We start from the raw sequence: 27,118 nt of genomic DNA, 5'->3' as shown, positions 1-27,118 counted from the left end.
TGCCTTTTTTTGTGCTGATGTGGAAGGCAGAAACTCATCTCATGTCTAGTGCTGAAGAGCAAAAAGAAAGGCATTTTAAAAATCTTTGTGTGTTTGGCTTCTAAGCGATGCTCCATAGTTTGAACTTTAGTTTCTCTCCTGTGTCGCTTTTTGTACTTTCAGGTAGTCTGCTGTATTTTACGATTTCATGTTTGCTTTCAGCTGTACAGAAGTTGTGTTAAGTTACTGCTGACAAAAAAAATCGGTATTCCCTGATTTTGCAGCTTCATAATAAAAGCCTTAAGATAACAAAATGATGGGAGACTTTTACCGTGAAGAATTTATAGGCAATAAAATGTTTATGCACCATTCAGACGCTCGACTAAAGACAAGCTCATCATTGTTTAAATACACACCTTCAAGTGGGCGCAAACTCAGCAGTATACGTGGATTGGAAAAAGGAGCAAAAGAGGCACAGAAATAATCGGAGACGACAGGCCTTCACTGCCTCCGCCGAAAAGGGTGAAATTAGTGTGTCCCCCTGGGGGTCATGTTTACATCACTGCCAATCAGAGCTGGAGCTGATAAATATCCGTGACTACTGCAGTCATTTGACCCGGGAGTGAATGCTGATTGTACACTGACACTTACACTTTCTGTCCAGTGTAAAACAGGCTTTAGTGACATTCAGTAGTATGTGCTAGTAATAAAGGACAAGTCTGATAAAGTAACACACTGTCCTGATGAGATGCATCATTTATAATTTGAAGAAAAATTTAAACCTTCAGTAAGCCTGCAGTTAAAATTAGATTACCTAACACTTCACTGTCCATGTTTATTTTCCATGTGCTCAAATGAGAAAAAAAAAAAAAATCAAACATTTATAAAGAGCGGATTTGAGGTTAAGGGCTGTTCTTGTTATCACCAAATTATTTAAGAAACCACCGGCACACCCTGCGTTATAAATTAAGGTAGCAGTTTTGGAAAAAACATGAGGTTTGGATGCCCAAAAAAAAAAGCCTTGCAAAGCTGCCAATCTTTGGTCACCATTGCTGTGAGCCTAGCAAAAGAAAGAGGAGAGCAACTGCAGACACTGCTAAGAGCCAAAGAGAGACGAAAAGATTAGAAGGAGGAATGAATCAAAGTAAACAGTTCCTGTAAAACAAATTTTTACCGTTTTACATGAAAAAAAGGATAGATCACAAGTTTTAAACAGCGCCAACACCATCCAACTGTGATACTCTTAAAAACCAAATGCTCCAACACCAACAGAAGAGATAGGACTTCAGAATAAAGACGGAGAGCAAAGTCTGAGGTGGGTCTTGTTTTTCAAAATGTGACAGTCAGGCTTGGGTTTTAGCTACTTGGTTTACTCGCATGTATAATGTTGTTGCACTGCACATGATTTATGCCTGCACACACTCAAAGTTTACGGCCACAGTATTTACAACCGTAGACTGATGAAACATTTATGTGTGTGGTTGTTGCTACAGCAAAACAGAGGCTGAAACAGTGACAGCAAGATGGAATAGGAGAAGGAGAGAGGAGGTAGGGGAGAGACCGCAACCATGGCATTATTTAGGTTTGTTTTTGATTTCACGCTGCACTAATGCAGGGATTGAATGCAGTTTTCTTCATATAAAATGGTATTAAGCTGTAAGTGGAATTGAGAGGAGGTGACAGGATGACAGACGGACAGATGGAAAGATGATTGAAAATATGAAAAACTGCACGCAGGAATAATCAGAAGGATTGAGGGAAAGTAAGGAAGATGGCGGCCAAGTGGAAAAAAGACGGAGAGGGAGGAGACGCTAATAGTTGGGAGTGATGGATAGAGCCAGAGGGGAAGAACGGGTGAATTTTAAGATAGGAATGGCGCCTCAGAGATTTCAGAAGGGATTGAGGCAGAAGGGGAAGCTAGGAGATGGGCTCTACCCCAATCACCTTGGGAGAGATTGAGATGAAAGAAGGATGGGTGAAAGGAGAGAGAATGACAGACAATAAGGGGGAGAGGAGAGAGGGGTGGGCCCAAATGGTCCTCAAGGAAAAAGCAAGGGAGGGGAGGCATTCAAATCCCTCACTGAAATAGAGAAAACCTGTGTACACAACAGCAATACACCTGGGTATGGAAACAGGAAAGACACAGCGAGGAAGTTGGGAGGACCAACATAGTGACAGAGGAAGGAGCCCACAGAAATTTGGGATAAAAGAAAGAGCTCGGAGGGAGTCGTTCACAAAAGAAAACAAACCAGAAGGAATAATATCACAAGGGAGTAGGAAGAAGAAGGAGAAACGGAGTCGCAGCGTGGCGAAAGACCTGCAGCAAAGCTCTCCACTGCTGGGGAGAGGGTCGGGCGGATGAAAAGACGGAGGCGTAGAGGTGTCCCACTGAAATGCCACATCAAAACAGACGAGTGCAGATTCTGCACAGTCCCATGGCACATTTATGGCAATTACACATGGAGAACTAATTACATTGAATTGAATTGAATGAACTGAATGAGATCTTAGCTCCCTCGCTGATCAGCCACGTTAATTCCTCTACGGAAAATGCTCTAATAATAGGGGAGCTGGCTCGCTGCTTAGTGTTATCGAGTAAAGGTGTATTATCTCTAGAAACCAACAGGGACAGCTTCGCTTAAAGCATCACAAAAGTTCAAACAATACGTTTGAGAAATCTGCAACAAAAACTTAACATTGAGCTCGATATAAATAGTATTTATTACAAGCGTGTTGAATTGGACCACATTAAAATCTGTAGCTTTTTGTAATGTTACTTCAAATCCCAGTTGGCATGCCTGAATTTAGCTCTTGCAAAGAAAAGGGCGACACAGGTACAAATGTTTCTCTGCGAGAGCAAACTTTAAAGAAATAATGGAACGGCGGCATCGACACAGGTGATGGCTCAGCTGTGCAATTCGAGACAAGAAAACGCTGATAGACACAAAGAGACTCGCACAGAAGCAAAACAGAGGAGAGATAAGCGAGAGAGACTGAGCCAAGGCATCCAGCCTCACAGGAGAGATGCTGGATTTCGGCGAGGAGGAGGGGAGTAAGTGATCTGAAGTTTGACTAAACTCTAAACAAATCGCACTGCCAACAAAACAGAAGGAGGTGATAACTGTCTCAAAGGAGACAGATTTAGTGGCTACCTTAAATGTGAAAACTGAGATATAAACCTTGAACCAAACTGGAAAAGAGACGAAGGAGGTTGAAAGAGGAGACTAGAAGTCTGAGGGCTTTGAGGGAAGGAGCGCGGAAAATCGGTCTCGACGGACAGATAAAGAGGAAATGGAAGGGGGGCGGCGTTTGAAAGGAGGCGTACCACAATGCAGCTGGTATAGATTTCTATCATGGCATCAATGTGGCAGTGCCAACCACAATATTGCACCGGCTAGCAAGACTGTGAAGAGAAGAAGAGTCAGCCAAAGGGAGTCTGGCTTATGCATTCAAAAGAGGAGAATGGACGAGTGAGATTTCATGGTTCCTATCAGGGATTTGTGTTCATATTTTGTTGTTTGTGAGCATTGGCAGGTGAAGAAAACACCAGCCCAGCTGGGGAAGGGGAGGGAGAAAGAGGATTTAACACTGAAAGGCAAGGGATAGACACAAAGACAGGAAGTACCGGGTCTCCAGTAAATGACAGAAAGTGAGTTCTATAGTGAGACAGATGTATATACCGTACAATTGTGTGGCTGCCAGATTTAATCATCTTAAAAAAGGTCAGTCGCACGCGAGGCAACACCTGCCTCCACGGCTCTGACGGCTCGTGTGACAGTGCCAGGTGGGATGTCGTCCACGCAGCATCCGCCGGGCCCCGCTCACCCCGTCACCCTCAGCTCCCCTGACACCGTCGACGGAGCCGCCTTCTTGGAGCTCTGCCACAATGTTTCAGCGCAACGTTTTGATCTGATCATAAGCAAATGTCCTTGGTCTTCTAATGCGAAAGGACCCGTGACAGAATGAGGATTTACGAAGGTTGCTGGTTGAATGTGAACAATTCCCAAACTGGCTTGTCTGTCTTGCCCACACATGGGTACGGCCTATACCTGAAGGACAAACAACAGGAGAAAGAGTGTACCTCCATGTTATTGAGGGAAACACTTGTAAAAGCGGCCTTTGTGGCACCATCTGTAAGAAAATTCCACGTCTTTTCAGAAAGATTTCTAGTTTCCTGCAACAATTTTTCCTTCACAGGGCCATGCATGAAGGCGTGAGCTGAACATACAGGGGTGGACAAAATACAAAAGCCCAGCAGCCTCAGATAACATGCATCATTGTGAAGCTTTTCCACAGCAGCCGTACTGATATTACTGTAAATAGCAACGTAAACACAGGCATTACCAGTGATTCTAATAAAGACCCTGTTCCATTTAGTGCAGCAGAGCCTCTACAGTGAGCCAACATGCTCAGTAGAAGCACCCCGACTCTGTTTGACCTGAATGGAATGGAACCTTAATCAGTATAATTGATACCACCTGTGTTTACCCGGTTTCATGTTAAAATGGCTGCTTTGAACAGTGCAGAGTAGCGTTCTAACACAGCTGCCTCGATGGAAACATAGTATATCATGTTTCAGCGTGCTACTGATGAAGCGATTAGCCGCTCAAAACACGTGCCTAAGTTTTCATATTATGTTGACTCACACAACCAATGCTTTCTCAAGTTTACTCTTTTATAATGCGGGATAAGTTTTGCAAAACGTGCATCAGATTGTCTCAAAGGACAGAAGGTCACCCTCAGAGTCTCCTCCAGTGACAGGTGCAGGCGGTGGTAGTTAGGAAATATGGTAAGAGTTTATTGCTAATGGATTGAAAGATGCAGATTACTTAGATTGCAAAACCTGAGTACGCTACCAAGTTACATTTCCCCAACACTGGCAATAAAACAGTTCTATGTTAAGTTTTTCTTGAAGAGATGTCAGACACGTGAGAAACACTTCGACTCCGTAGTCATTATGGTAATGAATTATACTGTATAGTGTTACTGTTATTTCGTCCACCCATTGTTAAAGGGTAGAGCTGAATCATCACCTCTCAGCGTGAAGTAAATAGCGCATGAAGCACTCAAAGCTTAAAAATTATTTGTTGCAGGACTACTTTAAAGGAACTGCGTTATTGTAGAGTCTAGGTGTCACTGAGTGCAACCTCTGTGTATATACTGAAGCTCAAATCCATTATTCAATATCTATGAATGACAAACTACTCTGTTGCTTTCTATTTTGCAACTGATGTTTTATTTAAGTCAGGATGGACCTTTAAAAGAAAACTGGCAATCTGCTGTGATAGATCCATCAATACTTTATGATTCACTGGTACATATGGTATTGCCAGTGGGGGCATTTGTATGACACTCGTACATGCCAGAGACAAAAGTTCCCTCTATGATTTAGACAACATCTGAGGGTGCAGGCTGGAGTGTAAAGGGCTTTGACAATTTTCGCAATTTCACCCAAGTCACAACAGGATCAACCTTCATGCCGGGCACTCAGAGTGCCAAGTTTGACACAGAATTTAATGGGAACAGAAATGATCACAGGGACAGAGAGGGGAGGAAGTTAGACAGAAAACCACGCAGAGTTTAAGAAATAATGAGAATAATGAAGGCAGAGTCTCGGAAAAAAGGGCGCGCAGCTGCAAAAGGACAGGGCGAGAGTCTGACAGCCATAGGAAAGGTGCATGCTGAGACGCAGACAGATGAGAACATGGGTAATGAGTCACAGAAGGAGAAGGAAATAAATAATAATACAGAAACAGAGCTCGAAAATGAGATGCATAGCAATACAACTCATTTGCTGCCACTAATTATAAATCATATTTTACTAATATTTGACAGGGAACTGGGCTGGAGTCATATTACAGAATCTTCCCTTCTTAAGTCTCAAGTTAAGAGAGGAGGGGTGGTAAGATAATACAGCTTAACTTAAGGGATCCTATCTTATTTTACCTCAACCTATCTGATCTCAGGTCAGGAACTCCTAAATACTCAACCCAACGACACCTTGCAACTGAAACTTAATGAACTGAAGATGAGTTTTTGAAAAATGTACAACAACACTAACCAGGATAAAAGAAGGAGAGCTAAGAGAGCAGTCTCTGCTGTATCCAGCATCCATTGTGTAAAAGCAAGAGACGCCACAGTCTAAACAAGTTAGCTAACATTACCATTAGCTACTGTTAGCTGACACTATCTTTAGCTACAGTTAACTAACACTGATGTTAGCTAGTTGGTAAGTAAGCAACTATTACAGATGGAAGAACTGAAAAGTGTAATATTTCCAACAATTTATTCAAAGTAACACTGCATTTCCTGCTCGCCATTGCTAGCTAGTTGCTACAACTTCCAGGAAAACAGCCTACCTCGGATAGGGCAGACAGTGAGGAAGGAAGTTGGCGAGCGTTACTAAACATGACGTGAAGGAAACTTTAATATTACCTCGTCTACGAACGTGGTTTCTGCTGAGTCATCTCAGATAGACATTCAGCAGGTATGACTATTGTATAAACGAGAAGATAACAACTCCCATGATCCCTTGCCACTTCGTGATGCCATTAAACTACATCCTCTGTCATGGTTTTAATGTGAAAAAGACCCCTAGTGGCAAAACTTTTCTGTTGTACGTTTAACAGTTTATGTATGACTAAATCTTCATCTGTAATGTTTTATTTTTACCTAAATCAACTTCTAATGCTAATTACCACAGTTACCAAACTGTCAAGATAGGATTAGAAAGTTAAGAAGTTTCTGTAATATGGCCACTGGTCTATAAATATATTTTAAAATATATAGAGAGCATATTTACTTGGATGAACCAAACTATGTGGTGCACTTTATAAACTATTTTCCTCAGGTGCAGCCAGAGATGCTTTGAGTTTCTGTCACGTTACATGCAGCTCTTTGTATTGTACAATACGACAGTGCTGAGAAAACTAATATCAGCATCCTAAATTAGGCCTCTATGAGCCTGATAATGCAATAATGCAAGAACCACACAAGAAATAAGATAAGTTCATCTGCTGACACAGGCAGAGATAAGGGTGTAAGGTGAGAAGAGACAAAGATGGAGAAAGAGAGAGGAAGGAAGAAAGGAGAAGGACTTAGATGACTAAAAGGATGGAGGGAATGAAGGGCGATACGGGAAGGACAACATGGGGTGAGACCTGTACCCCGGGGGCAGATGTAATTAAGTGTTAAACCACTGTGTCAATACACGTGTCAACTCACATAGGAGGCAGAGGAAAGATGGGGAAGTGAAAGGGTCAGCACTCGATATATATGTCAACGTATATTATACTGCGGGTCAGACAAAGGAGGAGAGGAGAGAAGGAAAGACGGCGATATCTTCTATTATGCGGTTAAAATAAAACAGAGGGAGAAATAATGGAGGAAGACAAATACTTGGGGATTGAGGAGGAGAAGGAGGTCATAAAAAAAAGGAGCGGGGATGAGAGAGAAAACAACTGAATCAGGCAGCGCGGGAAAAAAAAAATCAGGCCAAATGAGGGAGAGCTGAGGGAGAAGGATAGATTAAGGAAAGTGAAAAGACAGAAGGAGGGATGAAACAAAATCCGGAGGGGAGGGGTAACAAAAAAAAAAAAAAAAGATTGACAGAGAGACAGATCAAGGAAAACAGAAGAAGAGATCAGACAAAATTGAGGGAGACAGCCAACGAGACAGTAAACAGTCCGACGAATCAAGACCAAAAATGGAGGAAAGGGTAAACGAACAAAAAACATGACATGGGGGGAAAAAAAAAACAGGAAACGAGGGCAGTATAGATGTCAGCCAGAAGAGGAGATAATTGCTTTGTTGTTCCTCCTTGTCTTGCTCTCTCCCTCTCTCTCTTGCTTTCGGTGCCCAATCTTGTCTGGTGTCAGACCACCAGACTTGGTAATGCAGATAGAGAGAAAAAAAAAAAAAAAAGAGGAAGAAATGAGGCAACGAGAGAACGGAGAGACAGGATTCTATCACTCTTTTATCCCCCTTGCTATCACTCTTTTCTTTTTCCTCTCTCCCCCTCTTGCCTCCTCTCCCTCTCGCGGGTACTAATAATTACTCGTTTCTGTGTCACCAGCTTGAACAAAGCACTCCCTTGTCTCTTTCACTTTCTCCCTGCATCTGTGCGTATGCGCGCGCCTTTGCAGGGTTTAACCATAATTAGAAGCTCAGAGAGAGACACTCTGGGTGTGTTGGGTGACAGCGCACACTGCCAGTATGTGTCTGCAAGTGCAGGGATAGTAATAACAACACCGCTGCATCTTCAAGCTATTCAGTCAATCAGATCATTATATTTCAGACCACAAGTCCAAGTTATGTGCAGTCAGAGATAAACACAGATACTTTAAAAAGTGTTTTATAAGTGTTTTTTAGTAAAATACAAGATACGGGTATGGTACTGTAATTATAATACTAGTAATTTGTATTTATAGAATACAAAAATACATTCACGTCATCAAACTGAATGGTCACTCCATTTTAAAGCTGCTTCTTTCACAATTTAAGCTTATGGGAAACCTCAGTTGTAATTGCACAGTTTGGCCACTACATCAAATTGGGCGCATTTGCTGCACACACAAGGACATATGTGTTTCGCAGAATAAATAACATGAAACTTTAAATAATGTATTTTAAAGCTACTACAAGGATTTCTTACCTGGTAATCAAGCAGTCTCAGTATATTACTGATGCCTCTGTATGACCTACTTAAGCAAAAAAAGACCATCCACGGGAAGAGGGGGCGCCCAGAAGAGGCGAAAAAAGTCTGTGTTAATATTTTCCTGGGCAAAGTTACAGCAAGTTGCACTTTAGCTAGTTAGAAAGAAGTAGGAGGGGATGTTAATTTAGATAATTTTTGATATTATTTTTTGTTGGTCTTGCAGTGGAAACTATTCCTTTTGTCCACAGGGGCCTCCAAAATCAACAAAATATGAAAATTCAAATTCAAATACAAGCTATTAAAGTATTTTGTCACATCTTATTTCTTCTGGCCAATATAATTAAGTACTAAATAACTGGCCAATTTAATATAATTAAATACTTATTTTAAATGCATTTAAAGGACCTGTGAGTAGGAATTAGTTGCACCTGGCAATAAGCATGCAGATTGCAAGCATGTAGGAGAATCTATGGTGGCTGCGAAACTTGGAAGAAAAAACAAAACAAAGAAAGGCAGATCTAGAGCGCAGCCTCTGTAGATATAAAAGTGATCGTTCTGAGATAACAAAAACACAACAACTCCTATTTTCCAGTGATTATACACTTAAGAAAACATACTCTGCTGCTTTCTGCTAATAGATCTCTGAAAATTATACACACTGGACTTCTAGTTGAAATGCTGCCTGTGTGTGGTGCACTTTATATTCATGAACATACTCTGTCTCAAGAGCACTGAGAATTTGGGTGAATATCATTTCCACGTGTCCAGGATGTGCACACACCCGCATGTTCGCAAGTGTGTATAACAATAGGCATGTAAATATGGTTAAAAATGCATAATGCATAGCGACTCGGCATATCAAAGATGCATGCGCTTGCGGATGCGTCCGGGTCTTCCATGTATATTTTATAGAATTTGCTTTGACTATTTCTTCGGCTGCAAGCGTGGAAAAAACAACTAGAGGTGATTCACGATTTCATAAGGGAAGGAAGGTGGCGGGATGGAGGAGAAGAGCTGTGATATAGGTGAAGAGGAGGAGAGGGAAAGTGAGAAATATAAGATGAGGGCAAATGGAGAGAAAGGAAGAGAGGAGGAGGGAGGAGCAGAGGCAGCGGGAGAGAAGACAAGAGAAGAGGAGAGGAGGAGTGACCTTGGATGCTAAATAACGGTACACGGTTATAGCTGTGGCTAATAGAGACATAGTACAGTGACTGCGAAAAGGAGAGAGGCTAGGAGGTCAGGTAGAGCCCGGTGAGAATTGCTGAAGGATTTGCAGCGAACGGATCTGATTGGCTGGGGGAAATACAGGGGAGGTAAAGGAGACAAAGAAGGAGAAGAGATGTGCAGAGAAAAGGAACATAACTAAAAATGTCAAATGGCGAAAAAGGTGCCAAGAAAGAGGACAGACGTGGAACGAAAAAAAAAAGGAGTGTACTGCTGCAGGTTTAGGTAAAGGGAAAGAGAAAGGATGGGTGATTTCAAAGCCACGAAAAGGGCAGAGGATCTGGAGAGATAAGAGCGAGGGACCGATCAGCGAAAAAGAGGGAAATCTGCTCATAAAGGACGGATGGAGGAAGAATAAGGAGGATAGACTGACGGATCGAAAAAGAGCTGAAAAGGAGGATGGAGGGAAGGATGGAGGATAGAGCGAATAAAGGAAGGGGTATTGAAAGGCAGGATTAGAAAAATGATTCAAGGATTCACTCAAGGTGTATGTGCACAGTACGTGTGTGAGTCATGGTCACACAATGGAGGCCCAATTGAATAGCCTGATGCTGCTGCGTCCCAGTTTATCAGACATACCTGTGTTACACAGACAAATGCAAAAAGCACTCTGTTGTTTTATGTTAATCCTCATATATAAACAAATGTATTTGGTGCAGTGTAATTCATAATGCAAGAATATTTCAGGAGGTAGAAGGGGAATCAGCACAAATATTGCTTGTATAACACTTTGGCCATGCAGTTTCTTGTTCAGCATTGAATCCAATAAAGTGTGCAACAGTATATCGGCTATATTAATCAAACTGAGGCACTGAGCGACATGGGAAAAGAGGGGAAAAGGACACGAGGAACCGGCGCACGGTAACATGGCAGTGAATCAAAGTCAGAGAGGAAACCCATTAAAATATAACCTTTGTTACAGAGAAGCGGACCCTCAGCCGAGTACACGACTCCCCACAGTGATGGTCAAATCTCTCCGCCTAGCGGGTTCTATCAATTATACACAGACACATACAGGCTTCTGCATGAACCGACACCACTGTAATATTTCTCAGGGCTTTTTATAAGCCTATAATATGACCAAGGCTTTTTATTCAGAAAGTGAGGCAGCAGTGGCGTTATGAGTGCTGCTTCTTGCATATTTCATGTGGGGAAATCTGATTGAGCACCCCACTGTCATTGCTAGTGGACTTTACGGGGGCAATTCTCAATCTCCTGGTGTGGCTGATTGCCCAAGACAGGCTTTTATTTTGGATTTCCATTCCTTGGTTTGCTTATAATGCTTTGGTTTGATTTAGCTTTTTTTTTTTTTTAAGATGCATTTCTCTTTGTTGTAGAAATACAGAGTATTGACACAAAACAGCCACTTTCCCCACATGCCTTCCCAATTTTAGTTGCTGCTCTGAAGTTGTGAGACTTGCAGTACAGTCAGCGCGCATCATTTCACAGAGCTGCCTGACACTTTGAAGAATACAAGTTCTTTGAGTGAAGACATTAGTTCAAGGAGACATTCAAATGTATTCAACTGTTTCAAGAGGAAAAACGGATACCAGTATTTCCTGTGGCAAAATGGCACATCGGCTTCCTTTCTGATTTCACAGGTAAACGCTCCGCTAAGTGGTTCTAGAAGAAACCGATTGATGCAGCAACAAAATCTTGATCCATATTTGATCAGCAATGCCTGGTTGCACAATTTTATCCAAGATTCGGCAGTGTCCATTGCAAATCAGAGCCAAAATGGCGATAATTTGGTTCTCGAATCACAGCTAAACAGTACGCAAAAATATGTTTGAGAACATTTTATTTGAGAAATAAGCAATGTAGCGACATAATCTTGGGCCGTCTTTGATAAACACTACTTAGTTTCACAGTTTCATCTGAGCTTTGGGAGTCTCCATTGGAAACCGGAGCCAAAACGGCAACTGCTTGGTTACAAAATCTGTAACCAAATATGCTTCTGAAAACATTTCAGGATAGAAATACACAATGCAGTAACATAATCTTGATCCATATTTTGTCAGCACTGCATAGTGGCGGCCTACTGAGACCTCAGGAGGAACCAGATGTCGTATACAGCACCTTTAAGTACCATTTACCATTTAAATGTTGACTTAATTTTCCTTTTGCTATTTCATTGTTAAATTTTGTAACCTTGTTGAAATCTGCTCTGAGATGACTAATATTGTGGGAAAATGAATCCAGGAAAGTTGACTGGTCATGAAAATAGTGTTTAATGTGTGAATACGGCACAAAGAAAATGTTTTTTGCTGGAAGAGCTGCACTGTTGAGCCAAATAATGAGTCTTTGCCATGGTAACACACACCTGGTCCCTAAGTCGCTCCAGTGTGGAGAATCAGTTAATTGGTAGATTTGCGACAGCGTTAGAAAGCAGTCTATAGCGACCTAATGACCACTGGATGAGGATGATTTTAATGAGAATGCCCCATGTGTGTCTGTTCAGATTATGTCGGGATTTGGGTGGTCAGACTGTGCATTGTGATTCCTTATCAAATCATGCTGAGCTTTTGCTGGAAATTCAGGAGTTTGGAAGTTTTCCTGTGCCAGGGTTTGCTATTCAAATCACCCCAGGAGGCGTAACTGAGTTTGCAACACGCTGTTCTTTTGCAGAAAAAACATTTGTAATCCAAAATTATACCTGTGCAATAGTTAATATTCTGGGCTTTTGTTCAGAAATTTTCAATTTTTGTTCACTTTTAAGCCTTGACAAGGCGGTGAAAATGAGAGATCAATATTCCTACCCAAATCTGTGGGTAGCTATGCCCCCTGGGTTGCCTTGAATAGGCTCCCTCTTTTGTTTCTCAGCTAATTTAACATGATTCAAAACACACAACTGCACTGATATAAATATGTTCATGAGAGATGCCAATACGAATTGTTTCATTAGTAAAACTTGCTGTAACAGCAGCTAATTCAAAAGTAAAGACAAACAAGTAGGCTGAAGCCTTGCTGTCCTTGAGTCTCTTCATTCTGACTACATTTTAAACCACACTAAGGTTTAGGGGGCCTTCTGCAGCGGCTCCCCCGGTGTGTGAGTCACACTAGATGGCATTTATAGGATATAGCTCATGTCTGAGGGGAGCTGGAACGGTTAGCAACAGACCATACAAATAAGCTCTTTGATGTGGTGAGAAAAGGGAGTGGAAAAAGAGGGAATTGTTTAAACAGAAAACGGGAGAAAGTAAAAAAGAAATCACTGACAAAATATTCCTGATAGTAACACAAGCACACACTAGCCCACACAACAGGGTTGGACAGCAGAGGGCAAAGTCATACCCATCAGCGACAGGCACTTGAGCTGTGCTACAGTCTCCCACACACACTTTACCCTAGCATGTCACATACACAAACCCGCTGACATGAAAATACACAGATTTCTATTCTTCTATGTCATCAGCACAAACATGAACGCACAATGAGACGAGCACATGACTTATGTAAAGCCTGCGCCCCTCTGTTCTAACCGCCACCTCTCTTCATTGTTTTTCCCCCCCCTCTCTCCATTGTTCACCTCTCCCCTGTTTGTTAGTTCTGACGGCTGTTCGAACACTTAAAACGAGGACACATTCAAAGCACTTCTCTCTTTATTATCCCACGCAAGCACTCACCCATCACAGACACACACATTTGCAGTCAAAATGCAACAATGCATCGGCACATTCATTCCCCATAAACTCCAGATCGAAAACACAAAATGTCCCCAGCTTTACTGTAATCCCAGTCCTGACCATTAAACCTAAAATGGCCTCTATTTTTTTTTTTTTTGTAAAACGTGAGGTCCCACAAAATGGCTTGACGCTTTGCTTCTCGCAGGGATTCAAGTACGAGCACGCACACATACACACATCCCCTGCACTCCAAATGAGCAGACAGAGTTCTCTTTTCATGTTCCCTGGGCGCGCTCTCCATCAATAGCCTCATTTTCCCTCTCTCCCCCTACTGCAGTATCCACTCCTGCGCTGTTTCTAACCATCCTTTCTCCCCTCCTTTCCCAATACTCAACCCCTCTCTGAGTATTCAGGCTTGAAGTTACTGCAGATATTTTGTTTCTTGATACATATAACGTTAACACCAAAGTTGGTGCATGTATGCAGATTTTTTAAACATGGGTTAACTCACTAAAAACAGCAACCAACTTCCTTCCCACTGCCAACAGACCCATTTGTCTTTCTGTTTTTTTTTTTTGGATGTGCTGCCATGAAAGCCCAGACTCAGGTTATCTGAGTCTGTGCAGTCTCGTCTGTGCAGAAGAGCAGAGAGAAAGGCATTTTAAAAAGTTTGTGTTCAGTTCTGTGGTTTGAAATCTTAGCTTGTCTCCTGTGTTGCCGTTTGTACTTTCAGATATTTGCTATTTTACTGTGTCACGTTCAGCTGATGGAGTTTGTGTTAAGTTACTGCAGATGAAAACCCAACACTTAGATGACAAAATAACAAATATTGTGAAGAATTTATAAGAAGTGAAATGTGCCACTGTTTTACAGCCGCTCGACAAAAGACGAGCGCTCATCAGCTAAATGCACACCTTCAACCGGCTGCACCTCTGGTGTGCTGGGCTGGACATGTGTATAGATGGAAAAGGGACAAGAGAGTTACAGGAGTTATCGACGGAGGCCACAAGCTTTCATTGCCTCAGTCAGAAGGGGCCAATCAGAGCTGGAGCTGATAACGGCCTGTGACTACTGCAGAGTCATTTCACCCGGGACTGACTGCCATTGAAGACAATAGTCAGATGTTAGTGGGTTTATTGTTCAGCAGAAAGGGACTATACTTTGCACAGCATGCTGTGTTTATTTAACTGACCTCTACTTTTCTTCTTTTGTCTCTCTTTAGAATCCTACCATCGACCAGCGACCGTTTCCTGTTGAAGAACCTGGTTTCTGGTGCGGACTATAACCTGTGTGTGCTGGCCATCTTTGATGACACTATCACATCATTAGCGGCAACAAAAGTCCTGGGCTGCACCACGTTCTCCACCAAGGATGTTTACCCAGCGTGCCGCTCGCTCCAAGCCCATTTCCTGGGCGGGACGCTCACCATATTGGTTGGCGGCGTTGTTGTCGTCACCCTACTTGTGTTCACCGTGGCGCTCATGGTTCGCCATCGTGTTTGCAATCACGGCGACCACATAATATGTCACAACAGCAACACTGAGGCAGGAGGCGGGGCCTGCTGTCAGAGTGGAGGTGTAGGGGCCAGAGATAAAGGGGGAAACGGTGGAGGATGCTACCAATCAAATGGTTCCGGGGACATGATGATGGTAGTCTTACCCAATGGGCTGCCTTCCAAAAGGGGAGGGGAGAAGGACAAGGAGAAGGACAAAGACAAGGAGAAGGAGAAGGAGAAGGAGAAGGAGAAGGAGAAGGAAGTGGCCGATTCTGCTTCCTCTCTGCCTCCAAAACTCCCTCCAAAGCCCAGGCCCAAGCCTAAAGTCAACCTGGAGCAGTTTCTTTCAGCAGGGGGAGTGGTTTCCACGACGACAGGGGCAGGAGGTGAGATGGCATTAGTGGTGAGGCAAAGGAAGCTAGACAAGGCGCCACCATACACCCTTGATAGTGACAGAACTCCCCTCTACTACTCCCCTTCCCCTCCATCCACCCTGCCCCGTCAGTCACACTCCAGGGACCGGCCAAAGCCCCGTCTGGAGCGAGAACTGACCAATCGTGCCAGTTTCTCTCTGGCTGCACCCCTGAGAGACTCAGAGCTGTTGGACTGGAGAATCACTACCCGAGGCAGGGACAAATGGAACTCCTCACAGGCTTATCAGAGCCCTGTATCCCCTCTAAGCCCTGCTTGCGGGACCGTTAGCAAGCGGCGGCACTCGCTGGATATGGGCTCCTCCGTTGCCCTAGCAACTGATGCTGCGGCGACTGTTGCCAAGCGCTATGGCGCAGTCAGTTACGCCAAGCGGCTGAGCGTGATCTGGACGAGGCGAAGCCAGTCGCTTCATGGAATGCTGGTGCAGTGCGCCTCGACCACAAGCACAACATCTTCGACGACCAGCGACGAGGCCGAAAGCGGTGGGGGATTCGGGGCACGCTGCGAGTTCCAACGGGGGTACATCCACGCTTATAACACCACCAACTCCAACTCTAACACTGGGAGCGCTACTGGGAAAGTGAGCAGCGCAAAAGACAAGGGGAGGGAAAAGGGGAAGGACGGAAAGAGTGCTGAAGAACTGGAGGAAAGTGTTGTGTAGGTGGTGGTGGAAAGGAACAAAAAAAGTTAAGAGGGGTAAAGTGAGAGGATAGTTTGAATGGGATCTTGATTTTGAGGAGGACAAAGAGGTGGAGAAATTGAGGGTGCAGGAAAAGGGAAGATGAAGTGATTGCAGATTTGGAAGGGAAGGTTGTGAGTTCAAAGGAAGAAGAGTAAAATTGGCTTGAGACTCACTTGTGCAAGTCCTTGATTTGCCCTGAGAGAAGTCGAGAAAAATGAAGAGGAGGCAGGGGAGTCTACCTGGAAGTGAGGTGAGGATTTTTAAGAGGCTCTTTAAAGTTGACCTGAAGAGTGATGGGCTGAAAAATAAGTGGAGGAGACAGAGATATGACAGGAAAAGCGGGAGAGTGGGAGAAACATAACGGGGGACAGTTTTAAAGCGGTCTTTAAATACTCGAGGCCGAAGCTGTATCGGTAACAATCAAGCTATAAAAGATAGAAAAGAAAGTAGCAACACAAAAACAAAACTCAGAAAAATCAACACAAAGAGAGTACCGGTTGTAAGAACAGACAATGTGAGTGATATATATAGTCACAGAGGGAGAGACGTAATCAAACAGGAAAACATCAATAGAGCAACAGAACAAAGGCTATATAGCAGAGACAGAGATGGCGTGAGCTCAGCGTGGATCTCAGTAAAGCCGATACACTAATAGAACCAGACTCTTGCTAACACTTCGACTCTCTAGGGCCTCAGCCCCCACAACACCACGAGGGTTTACAATGGATCAAAAACAACAACACAACCGCTAATAATGGAGAAAACACTTGTCTTTGACAAAAATACTACAGTAAAAAAGATGTGGATGGCACAGTCCATCCAGCTTTGTTATCGTTTTTTTTTTTTTTTGACTCCAACACTGACGGCCATTTTGAAACTCTTTTCCAAAACACAATGAATGTGACTTTTATGTGTCCTCTGTGGCCGGACAATGATTTTGGCTCGCCGTGCCTGCGGATTATGGGAGCATAAATACAGAGCCGGGTGCATTGGACATGATCAATCGATACGAGCTGGAAAGAGCACAGTGGAGCGCAGACATTATTAAAAGAGAGACATTGGGATTACAATGGAGTCGATATGGATTACAAAATGGAGGAGACAGAGGGGTGTACGGCGCGTGTGCATTTCTGAAAGACAAGATCATATTGGATGTCCGATGATAATGGACCGAACAAATAAATAATGCTAATGGATGCATAAGTGTGCATGCACTGATGGGTCGAGGACAGGATGTGTGTATGTGTGCCTGTGTGTGTGTTTGAGTGCGCACATGTTTACGAATGTTTGTGAGGGGCAGTCAAGTCAAGTCAACAAAATTTAATATCAGCGGTGGCTTAAAGGTCCACCCAAAGCGAAGTGAGAGTGAAATGTTAAAAGACATTTTCACCAAAACCAGAATAAATCACTATTTCCATTGACAGAAAGCTGAAATCGTCAAATTTCAAATCAGTTTTTTGTGACTTCAGACTCCTTCGTGCCACATGGATTCACTTTAAATCCAGCCAGTGAATGTTTTCAGAAAGGAAGCAGTTTAAAAAAAAAAAAACATGACAGAACCTCTATGGAAGCCACTGATGGTATAAACTCGTCATTGGAAGACTTTGTCAGACTCACAATGGGACGACCGACCCTCTGGCACAGACCGCAGAGACTCTTAAAAACTTCTATCCAAGAGAAAAAAAATGAAAAGAGAAAACTTGAAAGTACATATATATAGTATATATATAAAATGATGTTACTTGTCGCACCATGTGTTTCTGTTTTTCAAAGTTTTCTGGGGAATGATGTTAGGATCAAATACAAAATATAAAATGTGTGATTTTTTGTTTTAGGCAAAAAATCGTAATGATTAGAACAGAAAAATGGCAATTATAACTAGGCAGAAAAATAACAATCAAAACAGATATTGAAAAAGCACACACAGCACAAAAAAAAACAAAACAACACAAACTGGCAAGCACACACCCCAAAAAACAGACACGCACAAACAGATGCCTATAAAACAGAGCCAATTACATGAATAATAATGACTTTTAACAATTACTGTTGTTTCCTTTCTGTTTTTATTTCATTTTGCCAAAGTCAATATTGTTCTCTGGACTTGATATAAATAATAAAAATTACATGTATGGAACAGAGACAGACTCATTAACACGAGGGAGTAAGTTGTGTCATGTTTGTGTGAATGTGTGTTCACAGATCTACTTTACATGCATTTTGCACGACAGCACATAATGTGCGAAAATAATTGACATTTTTTGCCCGTATTGTTGTAGCTAAGTACATCACCAAGTGCCGAAACCAAACTGTAAGGCAATTAAAGGAGAAATCTGTTATATATTTACTGCACTAAGTGTTGCTCCGACAGCAACACTACAGCCAGCAAGTTTTTCCTTTGAAAATTCCTTTCTGGGCTGGAACAACTATTTTTATTTGCCTTAAAAATTATGCCGAACGCTCCCCAGATGAATTTGTGTCAGTTTATGAGTCATGAAAAATCATCAATAGTTTTTTTTTAGCTGGAGAAGATGCTTATAATGGTTAAACTGAGCAAAATGTTAATGGAGTCTGGCAGGCAGTCGCTGAACTCCAACTCCAGAGTGTGGATTTTCAGAGCAGAGTGCATTTGTTTTTGCAATAACAGACTTAGTTTTATCCTGACAGACAATTAACAGTTATAAACAGCTGATCAACTTACAGTGGAGGACTTGTCGGTGCTTGTTATTTTTCGAATTACAACGTTGTGCTCTTCTTGTGCTCCTGCAGCCCTCCTGAGCTTTCCTTGTGTATTGCATGGAGGGGTAGGGGGTAAATAACTCACTTCAACAATAAATCATACAGTAAATCAGTTTTCAACCTATTAAAATTTACTGTCTGTGGCTAGAATCTTACTCACTCCTCTTTTAGGGCTATTTAAATCAACAATCTATTAGTAATTTTAGGAATAACATGATATAGATGGAAAAAAATGCTATCTCTTCGGTATAGTCTGATTTGGAGGAAAATGTGGGCATGACTCAGACTTGATGGGAATGTTTTGAGCTCAAGGCAAACATGTGAGTCAAAGGGGCTTCAGTGCATGTGCTGCAAAAATGAAGTTGTTTACTTGTCAGTCAGTGGAGTTAATTAGAAGGTAAAGGTGAAGATACCCGTCTCGAGGTAATTAAAAACTACATATGAGACAGAGGAAAGACGGGGTGAGAAAAACAGTGCACAAAAGAGAAGCAAACTGAGCAAATGGAGGGGTGGGGGAGGGGATCAATAGTTCCAGGAACAGTTGGAAACACATTTAGAAAGACACAAAGATGCAAGTAAACAAAATACTTAACAGAAGAGATTTGCTATGACACACAGAATGGGAAAGAGAGCTGCTGAGGTGACAACAAACAGAAAACAAGAACTAAAAGCTGTCAGACTAATGGATCATGATTCTGGTGTTTTTGTTATTATCAACCACATCTGCTGGTTTCAGATAGTCTAATGCAAAATATTACAAGACCATTTCACCGCCACACGCAACTGAGTTAAACACTCTTTTAGCAGCGAAGACGTGACCTGGCAGCGATCTGCAACTGCTAATTAAAACTTCTAAAAACACAGATGAGCAGAAGACAACGGAAAATTGAAAACCAGCAAACCAAAACATCCATTCAATTATCCTTTTTTTTTTTTTTTTTTTTTTTTTTTTTTTTTTTTTTTTTATCCGAGTCACGGTGGCAACAGGTGCAGCATGGTAGCCCAGACTGACTTCTCCCCAGCCACATCATCTAGCTCTTACTTGGGGGGATCCCAAGGAATTCCTGGGAAATGTAATCCCACCAGCGTGTTCTGGCTATGCCTCCGATTCTCATCCCAGTGGATTCCACCCTGAGTACTTCCACAGGGAGGCATCTGGGAGGAAGAGGAACCAAAACAGTGAATGATGCCGCACAGACCTGCAGGCGGCGGGGGGGGGGGGGTTCATCCTCGGTGAGATCAGCAGTATTAGCGGAGCAGCATTGCAGAGAGCAATGTGATTAAATATCAGAAGTAGTGCTTATGGAAAATAAAGAGACACAGAAAAGCAGAAAGAGATCCCTCCCTTCCCTCGTCTACCTCGCGTGTTTTCTTTTTCTATCCAGCCCTCTGCAGACGCTGCTAAAAGCCTGAGATGGAGCGTGTGATAGATGCGGAGAGGAAGGAGAGAAGGGGGAATGTGAGACTGCTGATACCTCGAGATGGACAAATAGATGATGATGAGCAAGGGAAAGAGGGAGAAGAGAGGTGAAGGAAGGAGGCGGCCTGCGTTTAGCTTTCAGTGTGTGCGTGCTGCTGTGTACATACGAGGCTGAATGTGTGTGAGAAAGTACAATGACCACGTTAACAGGGATTAAAGAAACATGCTAAGCTGAAACACCAGCTTCTTCGTACATTACGGTGCAGAACGTCTGTTTTTGTTTGTCCGTTTCATGTTTATTTGAGTGAGAATTAATGCCAAAAATCTGCCGAAGAGACACAGAAAACTGTCTGTTTTTGAGTCTTAAGAAATCATTACTAATCTTTTAGAAGGAGTAGGTGCTTATGATGGTTAAATTGGGCAAAACGTTGAAGTCTGGCAGGCAGTAACTGAACTACAAGAGCAGTGGGCTTTTGTTTTTGGGATAAAGGACTTAGTTTTACACTGACAGTTTCTAAACAGCTGATCAACTTACAGTGTAGTCCTCGTTGCTCTTGTCTTTGCACTCATGCAGGTTGAGTGTCCCTGCAACCTGCAGGCAACCTGCCTGAGCTCCAGGCTTATTATACAGGCTCTGGACGGCAGTACTCATTTCTGAATGCTTAGATCTTACATACATGCTCCTCTAAACCTGGTCACTGGTGTTTGTGTGGTGCTGCATATGTGAAAAGGGTTAAAGCTTTAGACAACAGACACTACCTGAGTGGTAGACGGTGTCCTAATTTGATGCCATCGACAGTGACACCAGTGGAAATGAAGAAGAGGGTGAGAAAGAGCGTGTGCATGCATTTGTGTGTCCGTCTGGACGTCAGGTTAGAGGGCAATTTGATTTGAAACTCATAAGTGGCCACATTAAAATCAGGACCGAGCCTGTGCTACAGTCACCTTTGAGAAACAGCGAGTCAGTGTGTGTGTGTGTGTGTGTTTGTCTGTGTGTGTATGTGTGCATTTATGTGTGACAGGCGAGAACAACACAGCGCAGAACACCACTCCTCCCTCTGCTTTCTTAGCCCAAGGCAAAACCCTGGCCCAATTTGACTAATTAAAAAAAATGCTGAGTAACGTGCAAGCACTCAGCCACATCCACACTCAAATTCACCTTTTAACACACACACACACACACACACACACACACACACACACACACACACACACACACACACACACACACACACACACACACACACACACACACACACACACACACAAATGTGCAAAATCTGTGCTAAGATAACCTCATGGCAGTGGTGTTTGGGTGTTTTCTGCGTGTTCATGTTTGGTTGTGTGTGCATGTGTGTGTGTCTCCAAAGGCCATGCCTGCCTTTAGCCAAACTTCCTCTGACATTTGCAGTTATGATCAAGGTATGATGCATTTCCCTGCAGTCTGCTGAGTAACTGCTGAGTCAGGATGCATCAGGACGCGGCACCTCGTGTGCTAGAAACCAGTCGCACCAGTTCTGCAACATGCTTATCTGCCCCATGACAGAATCCGGGTGGAGATAAGTCCAAGCAGCTAGAGAGTCCAAAACCATTAGCTGAACTCTTTTGATAAAGGTCCTTAGAGCGGCGCGCTGGACAAAAACACAAAACAGCTGAACAGACCTCGGCTCTGAGATAATCCCAGGGTTCCTTTAAAACATGACTCAACCTAAAACTGAGCTGAGGCACAAAACTGATTTAATAAGTGCAGACATTGTAACTCACAGGGACACCATACTACTGAGAGGGGAGGCTGTAGTAATATTGTAAAGGAAACAATTAGACAGGGATTAATGGGTATATACACTGCAGCGTAATAAAGAAGATGAATTTTAAGCTCTTATGTTTAATGCTCTGACATTTCACAGTGACAAATGTAGGTTTCAGTTGAGCGCTGAGTTAATTAATACCACATTGTTCTGAGCGTGGATGTTTGGCGTCGACACACCAGCCTCAAATGCTCAATGGGTAATAAGAAGCATTGGATTATAAATGTTAAGAGAGTGATGGCCATATTGAAAACGTACCATCACTTGTCTTTCTAAAGTACATTTCACTAATGACTACAGTATGATACTGTCTTAAATCATCATTTATTTATCATTTATTAAGTCCCAACCCTTTGTGCTCCAATAACAGCTGAGCAAACTTGGCACCTCAGTCACTTCTCCTTTCTAATAAACGTGACATATATGATCACATTTGAAGTTTGCCAAGTTAGCAAAATTCTGGCTTTCTATCAAGGTAATGACTGATGCAGATTAGCTGGCTAATTAAGCAGCATTTTGCAAACATTAGCTAACTTCCTCCAACATCTTTTAACCATCCAGCACCTGTAGGATAACGAAATACAGAGAACAGGACAGGAGGAAGTTGACCGAGGTGCAAAGCTCATTCAACTGTGATTTGAGCACAGACAAAAAAGGTCTGGGATCTTCCTCATGACTAATTTCTCTGGCAATTAAACGGAAATTTCAATTTAGACTAGTTCACTAGTCTATAATGAAGGCAACATTTAGAATATGGTATCATATTGGTTTGCTGAGTGTGAACAGCTTGCAAAGGCAGCCTGTTCTCTTGTAGGCTAACTTCAACATGCTTGTCCTGAATGTGGTTATGCATTTCTCTGGTCAAGCTGTTATATTCCAGCCGTGGTCCTTGGCACCTTAGATATTTCAAATAATTAGGTCATCATCAGGCTTTATTATCAGGGTAATATTTAAAGCACACCCCCAGCACCAGGCTTGGAAAATATCAGTTGAACCAACTAGTTTTTATGGCAGCAACTAGCAACGGTAGCAACATTTAATCAACTAGTTGACTAATCTCATGCATCTCTACAACATATGTAACATTTAAATGACGGTAGTCACACGGTACTTAGTCGCTTTAACTGAATTTGAGTGAGATGCTTATTGTTAAATTTGCAAACCTACAGAATTGTTTTTCTCGAGAGGCTAAAAATAATGTCCATGACAAAAAAAAAAACTCACTTAAAGAAAAATGTAAATTTTGAGTATGAAGAAGTTTCACATCTGTCCTGATAATACATGTTTGTGTCGACCATATGTGCGCGTCGACTGATTATGAGCACTCCACAGCTGTGTCATTTTATTCTGTCACTCTGAGATTCAGGATTCCATTTTAAGATTTTTGCCTTTGTGACAAAATGTCATTTTAACTACGCTGTTTTGTGGAATTGACAGCTCTTCTATGTCCCCCGTATGAGCTAATGAGCCATCATGCACCTCCATTGTCGGCTATTCAAAGCGATGATGGTAATGTGGCGCCATTTTGACAGGATACTTCAAATTAAGTGCCTGCCCCGAACATTCGACTTATAGAATCCATAACCACCAGGACACTAATCGCTTGCTCTGTCTCGTGTTTAATCACTTTTTCTGTTTGCATTTATGGTTAACAAGGCTCAGGGGAAATGAGGCTTGACTGATGACGACAGACTGTCAGGAGAGCTAATGATGAAGGTTGATGGCTGCAGAAAGCTCGTATTAAGTATGCATTATGTCAGTCCAGGAGACATTACTGATTATCACAGTTGAAAGGGGTTTTCTGAGGAATTCACATATTAATTCAAAGCATTCAGAACCTTTACCTGCAGCAGAAGTAAAGATATACACCACTTCATCATATGTTGTCAGTAACTCTTGAACTCAATGCGTCACTTTTTCACTGTGTAACTCCTCAACAACTCTGCATAGCGTGGAGCGGCTGACAGGGAGACGGCGTCAGGAGAGAGGATTGAAAGATGAGGCGATAGAAGCAGAGAGGTAGCAGAGGAGAGATAAAAAGATTGATTGGATATAGAGGCGCAAAGAGAAGGAGGGAGATGGGAGTAGCTGCACAGGGAGAGATCGATGGAGGAAGCGAGGGAGAGAACTGGAACACTACAGCCGCGTGAAGGGAGGAAAATAATCGTTCGCCTTATCTAAATACGTACGTGATACAGAAGAAGCTGCTTCTTTTTCTTGATCTACTTTTCTCTTCTGGTTACCAGAATTGCTGACAGATACTGGACAGGGAAGTGTCCAATTTGTGAAAAAACAGATACACTCAAATTGGGGCTTATTGAAAATGTGCTGAATTTTGATAAAAAGAAAAAAAAACAAAAAACAGCACAGACACCAGCAGTCGCTAAAAAATACAACAAGCCTTACTTTATATGAAATTAGACAAAAACTAGAAATCTGAAATTTAACTGTGAATAAAATGTTCTTTATCAGACGGTATGAGATGCTTTATTAGATGCTTATTAGACTTTCTTAGAGGGTAATTAGGGACACATTACAACAGAAGTGTACCGTAATCTCAAATGTATTATTTGGCACCATTATTTGACATTATTAGAGAGTAAGTAGGGACACATTACAACAGAATTGTACTCTAAACTAAAATGTTAGACCCTATTAAGTTTTATTAGAGGGACACTAAGGACATATTACAACAGAACTGTACTGTAAACTAAAGTGCATTGTTTCCTGCTGTTAAACTCCTATCAGACTTTGCTTGAGATAACAAGGGGCCTTAGAGCAGAACTGTACTGTAAAATTAAATGTCTTATTTCCCACTGTTAGACCTTTATTAAGCTTTATTAAAGGGAAACTAAGGACATATTACAACAGAACTGAACTGTAAACTAAAGTGTATTATTTTCCGTTTTTAGTTTCTTATTAGACTTTCTTGGAGAGTAATTTAGAACACATTACAAGAGAACTGTACTCTAAACTAAACTAAACCTTATTAATGGTAATTTTGCACACTTTACAAAAGAACTGGACTGTAAAGTAAAGTGAAATGTATCTCTAATTACCCTCTAATAAAACCTAATAAGGATCTAATACTGTCTAATAAAGAACATGTTTCTAGGTTTTGTCTAGTTTAATAAAAAGCACAGCTTGTTACGTCTTAATAGTGTTCTGTAAATAAAAGTGAGACCGTCTCAGTCATAGTGTGTTTAATTACACCACAGAGTTCATTTGATAACGACATGCTACGTAGAGCACCTTTATAAAGGAACAGATGTGGGGAGAGAAGGCAGAGAAAGACAGATGACAGACAAAGGAGGAGGAACGCTGCTGAAGAAGACTGTGAGCCTCCTGCAAGGCTTTACCTTCATGCATGGTTTCCTTTTCTTTTTCTCTCGCTCTGCCTTCCTCCCACTGTCTCTCCGCAATCTTTAATTTAGCCTTCTATCTAATTTGCTCTCTCCTTCACCTCCACTGACTTCTCATTCAATTCTTTGTTCGCCGCATTCGCTCGTAATCTCCACTTCTCTCTGACCCACCTGCACTCTTGCGCTCCTTTGCTCACATCTCTCATTGTTTTGAAAGTTCACTCTGGCTGTCTTTCACTAATTTTATTCTGCTCTCCTGACTGTAAGGAAATATTCTTTGCCTCTGTGTCATCCTCCCTTCAAGAGTATTAACCTTAGTCTCTTTCTCCTTGATTGGTTTCCTCCCTTTAGATTCTTTTTCGCTATAATTTTAATACGTCTTTTGCTGTCACATTAAACTACCATATCAGTATCGCCCCCACCTATCAACTCAAACATTTTAATATTCCTCCCTCGACTCTTATTAGTTCACCCAAATATATTTTGGCATTTCATCTCTGCCTCTCTGTCCTCGTCCTTCTCCATCTCAGTCTTTTCACTCCTTTTCTCCTTCCTTTCCCACGTTGGCCTCTACTTCCTAAATTTTCTACTGTCATTTCTTTCTTGCAACGGCTGCATTTTAAAAAGTTATTGCACCGACCTCCCGGAGTCCGGCTGCAGTTATTTGGTTTGATATGAGTTTATGCATGCAATGGTAAATGTGAGGATGTGATTTTGAGCTGTGAACTAAATGCATATGACTGTACTGTGATAAAAGACATTAATCATGGTGTTAATAATGACGTCTTGGGTCAGCAAATATCTGACTTTTTGTATTTCTTTGTCTAAAAAGTTTACTAATTCAGTCAAGTGTTTTTTGAAAGGACTTCCAGCACCTGTATGAATGCTGCACTTAATACAAAAGTATGAGCATAAAACTGTATGAAAAGATATATTTCTTTGTCCTCAATTAAAAATAATAGGTTACTTACTTACCAAGGAAAAAATTTATTTTAAAAGGTTAGCTTTTGCAAACGGAGTCTTGATGGTTTGAAGAGAGCAACACCGAGCTCATGTAACCGTGGATTCCTGTTGGAAAAGGCTGTCTGACAGCAAGTGAAGTGGTAAAATTATTCTAAATACAGTGTAAAAAAAAAATTTATTTGGGTGGGCTGCTGCTGATGCTCCACAGGGACTCCTGCTGCTTCTCCGAATTGAGGACGTGCCGTCCGCCATCTACTGTAGGTAAAACTGACGATGGCTAAATACCCCACACACCCAGCTACAAATAATTCAAATTATCCCTGAGCTGTGGGGTGAAATTACACTTTTTTGTAGAAACCTTTTTTTTGTTCAACTTCAAAACAATAAGATCTCTTCCATTCAGTGGCTCTCCTTCAACTCTGTCCTCACTCTCCTCTCTTTTCAGCCCTCTCCTCATTCAGCTGCTCAGAGAACATTTTATTGAGACCATGTTACCTTCCTTCCTCCCTCACCTCAATGAACCCTCTCCTCTTTATCTTCTCTTGCTTATTATGTACATGCCCAGTTCTTAAACATTATTCTGTGATCTGCTTGAAGTCACATTCAACCGCTGTTGCCGCTTGCTAGGAAAATGCCGAGGACAGAACACGTGACTTCTGTTGGATGCCTTTATCCAGTGTGTGTTTTTATCCAGAAGCCCTCCAGCAGTATTTGTGTCGCCGTACCCTTCTC

General features: G+C 42.1%; 2 protein-coding genes across 2 annotated transcripts in view; one reads left to right on the top strand and one right to left on the bottom strand.

Moving 5' to 3' along the window:
* LOC146305549 (leucine-rich repeat and fibronectin type-III domain-containing protein 4) overlaps positions 1-18,042 on the top strand; it is a 53,075-nt gene extending 35,033 nt beyond the window's left edge. The window contains exon 8 of the mRNA XM_084712239.1: positions 14,708-18,042. Coding sequence (XP_084568365.1) covers positions 14,708-16,073 — 1,366 coding nt within the window. The 3' untranslated portion in view covers positions 16,074-18,042. The remainder of the gene's footprint in view (positions 1-14,707) is intronic.
* Positions 1-27,118, bottom strand: part of LOC146305548 (pyruvate carboxylase, mitochondrial-like) — a 399,577-nt gene that overhangs the window by 163,091 nt on the left and 209,368 nt on the right. The gene's annotated exons all lie outside the window — the stretch shown is intronic.

Source organism: Lutjanus erythropterus, chromosome 23 (genome assembly GCF_056507025.1).
Source record: "Lutjanus erythropterus isolate fLutEry1 chromosome 23, fLutEry1.hap2, whole genome shotgun sequence".
Taxonomy (NCBI): domain Eukaryota; kingdom Metazoa; phylum Chordata; class Actinopteri; order Lutjaniformes; family Lutjanidae; genus Lutjanus; species Lutjanus erythropterus.
The sequence above is the reverse complement of the archived record's forward strand: the minus strand, read 5'-3'. Positions and strand labels throughout refer to the sequence as shown.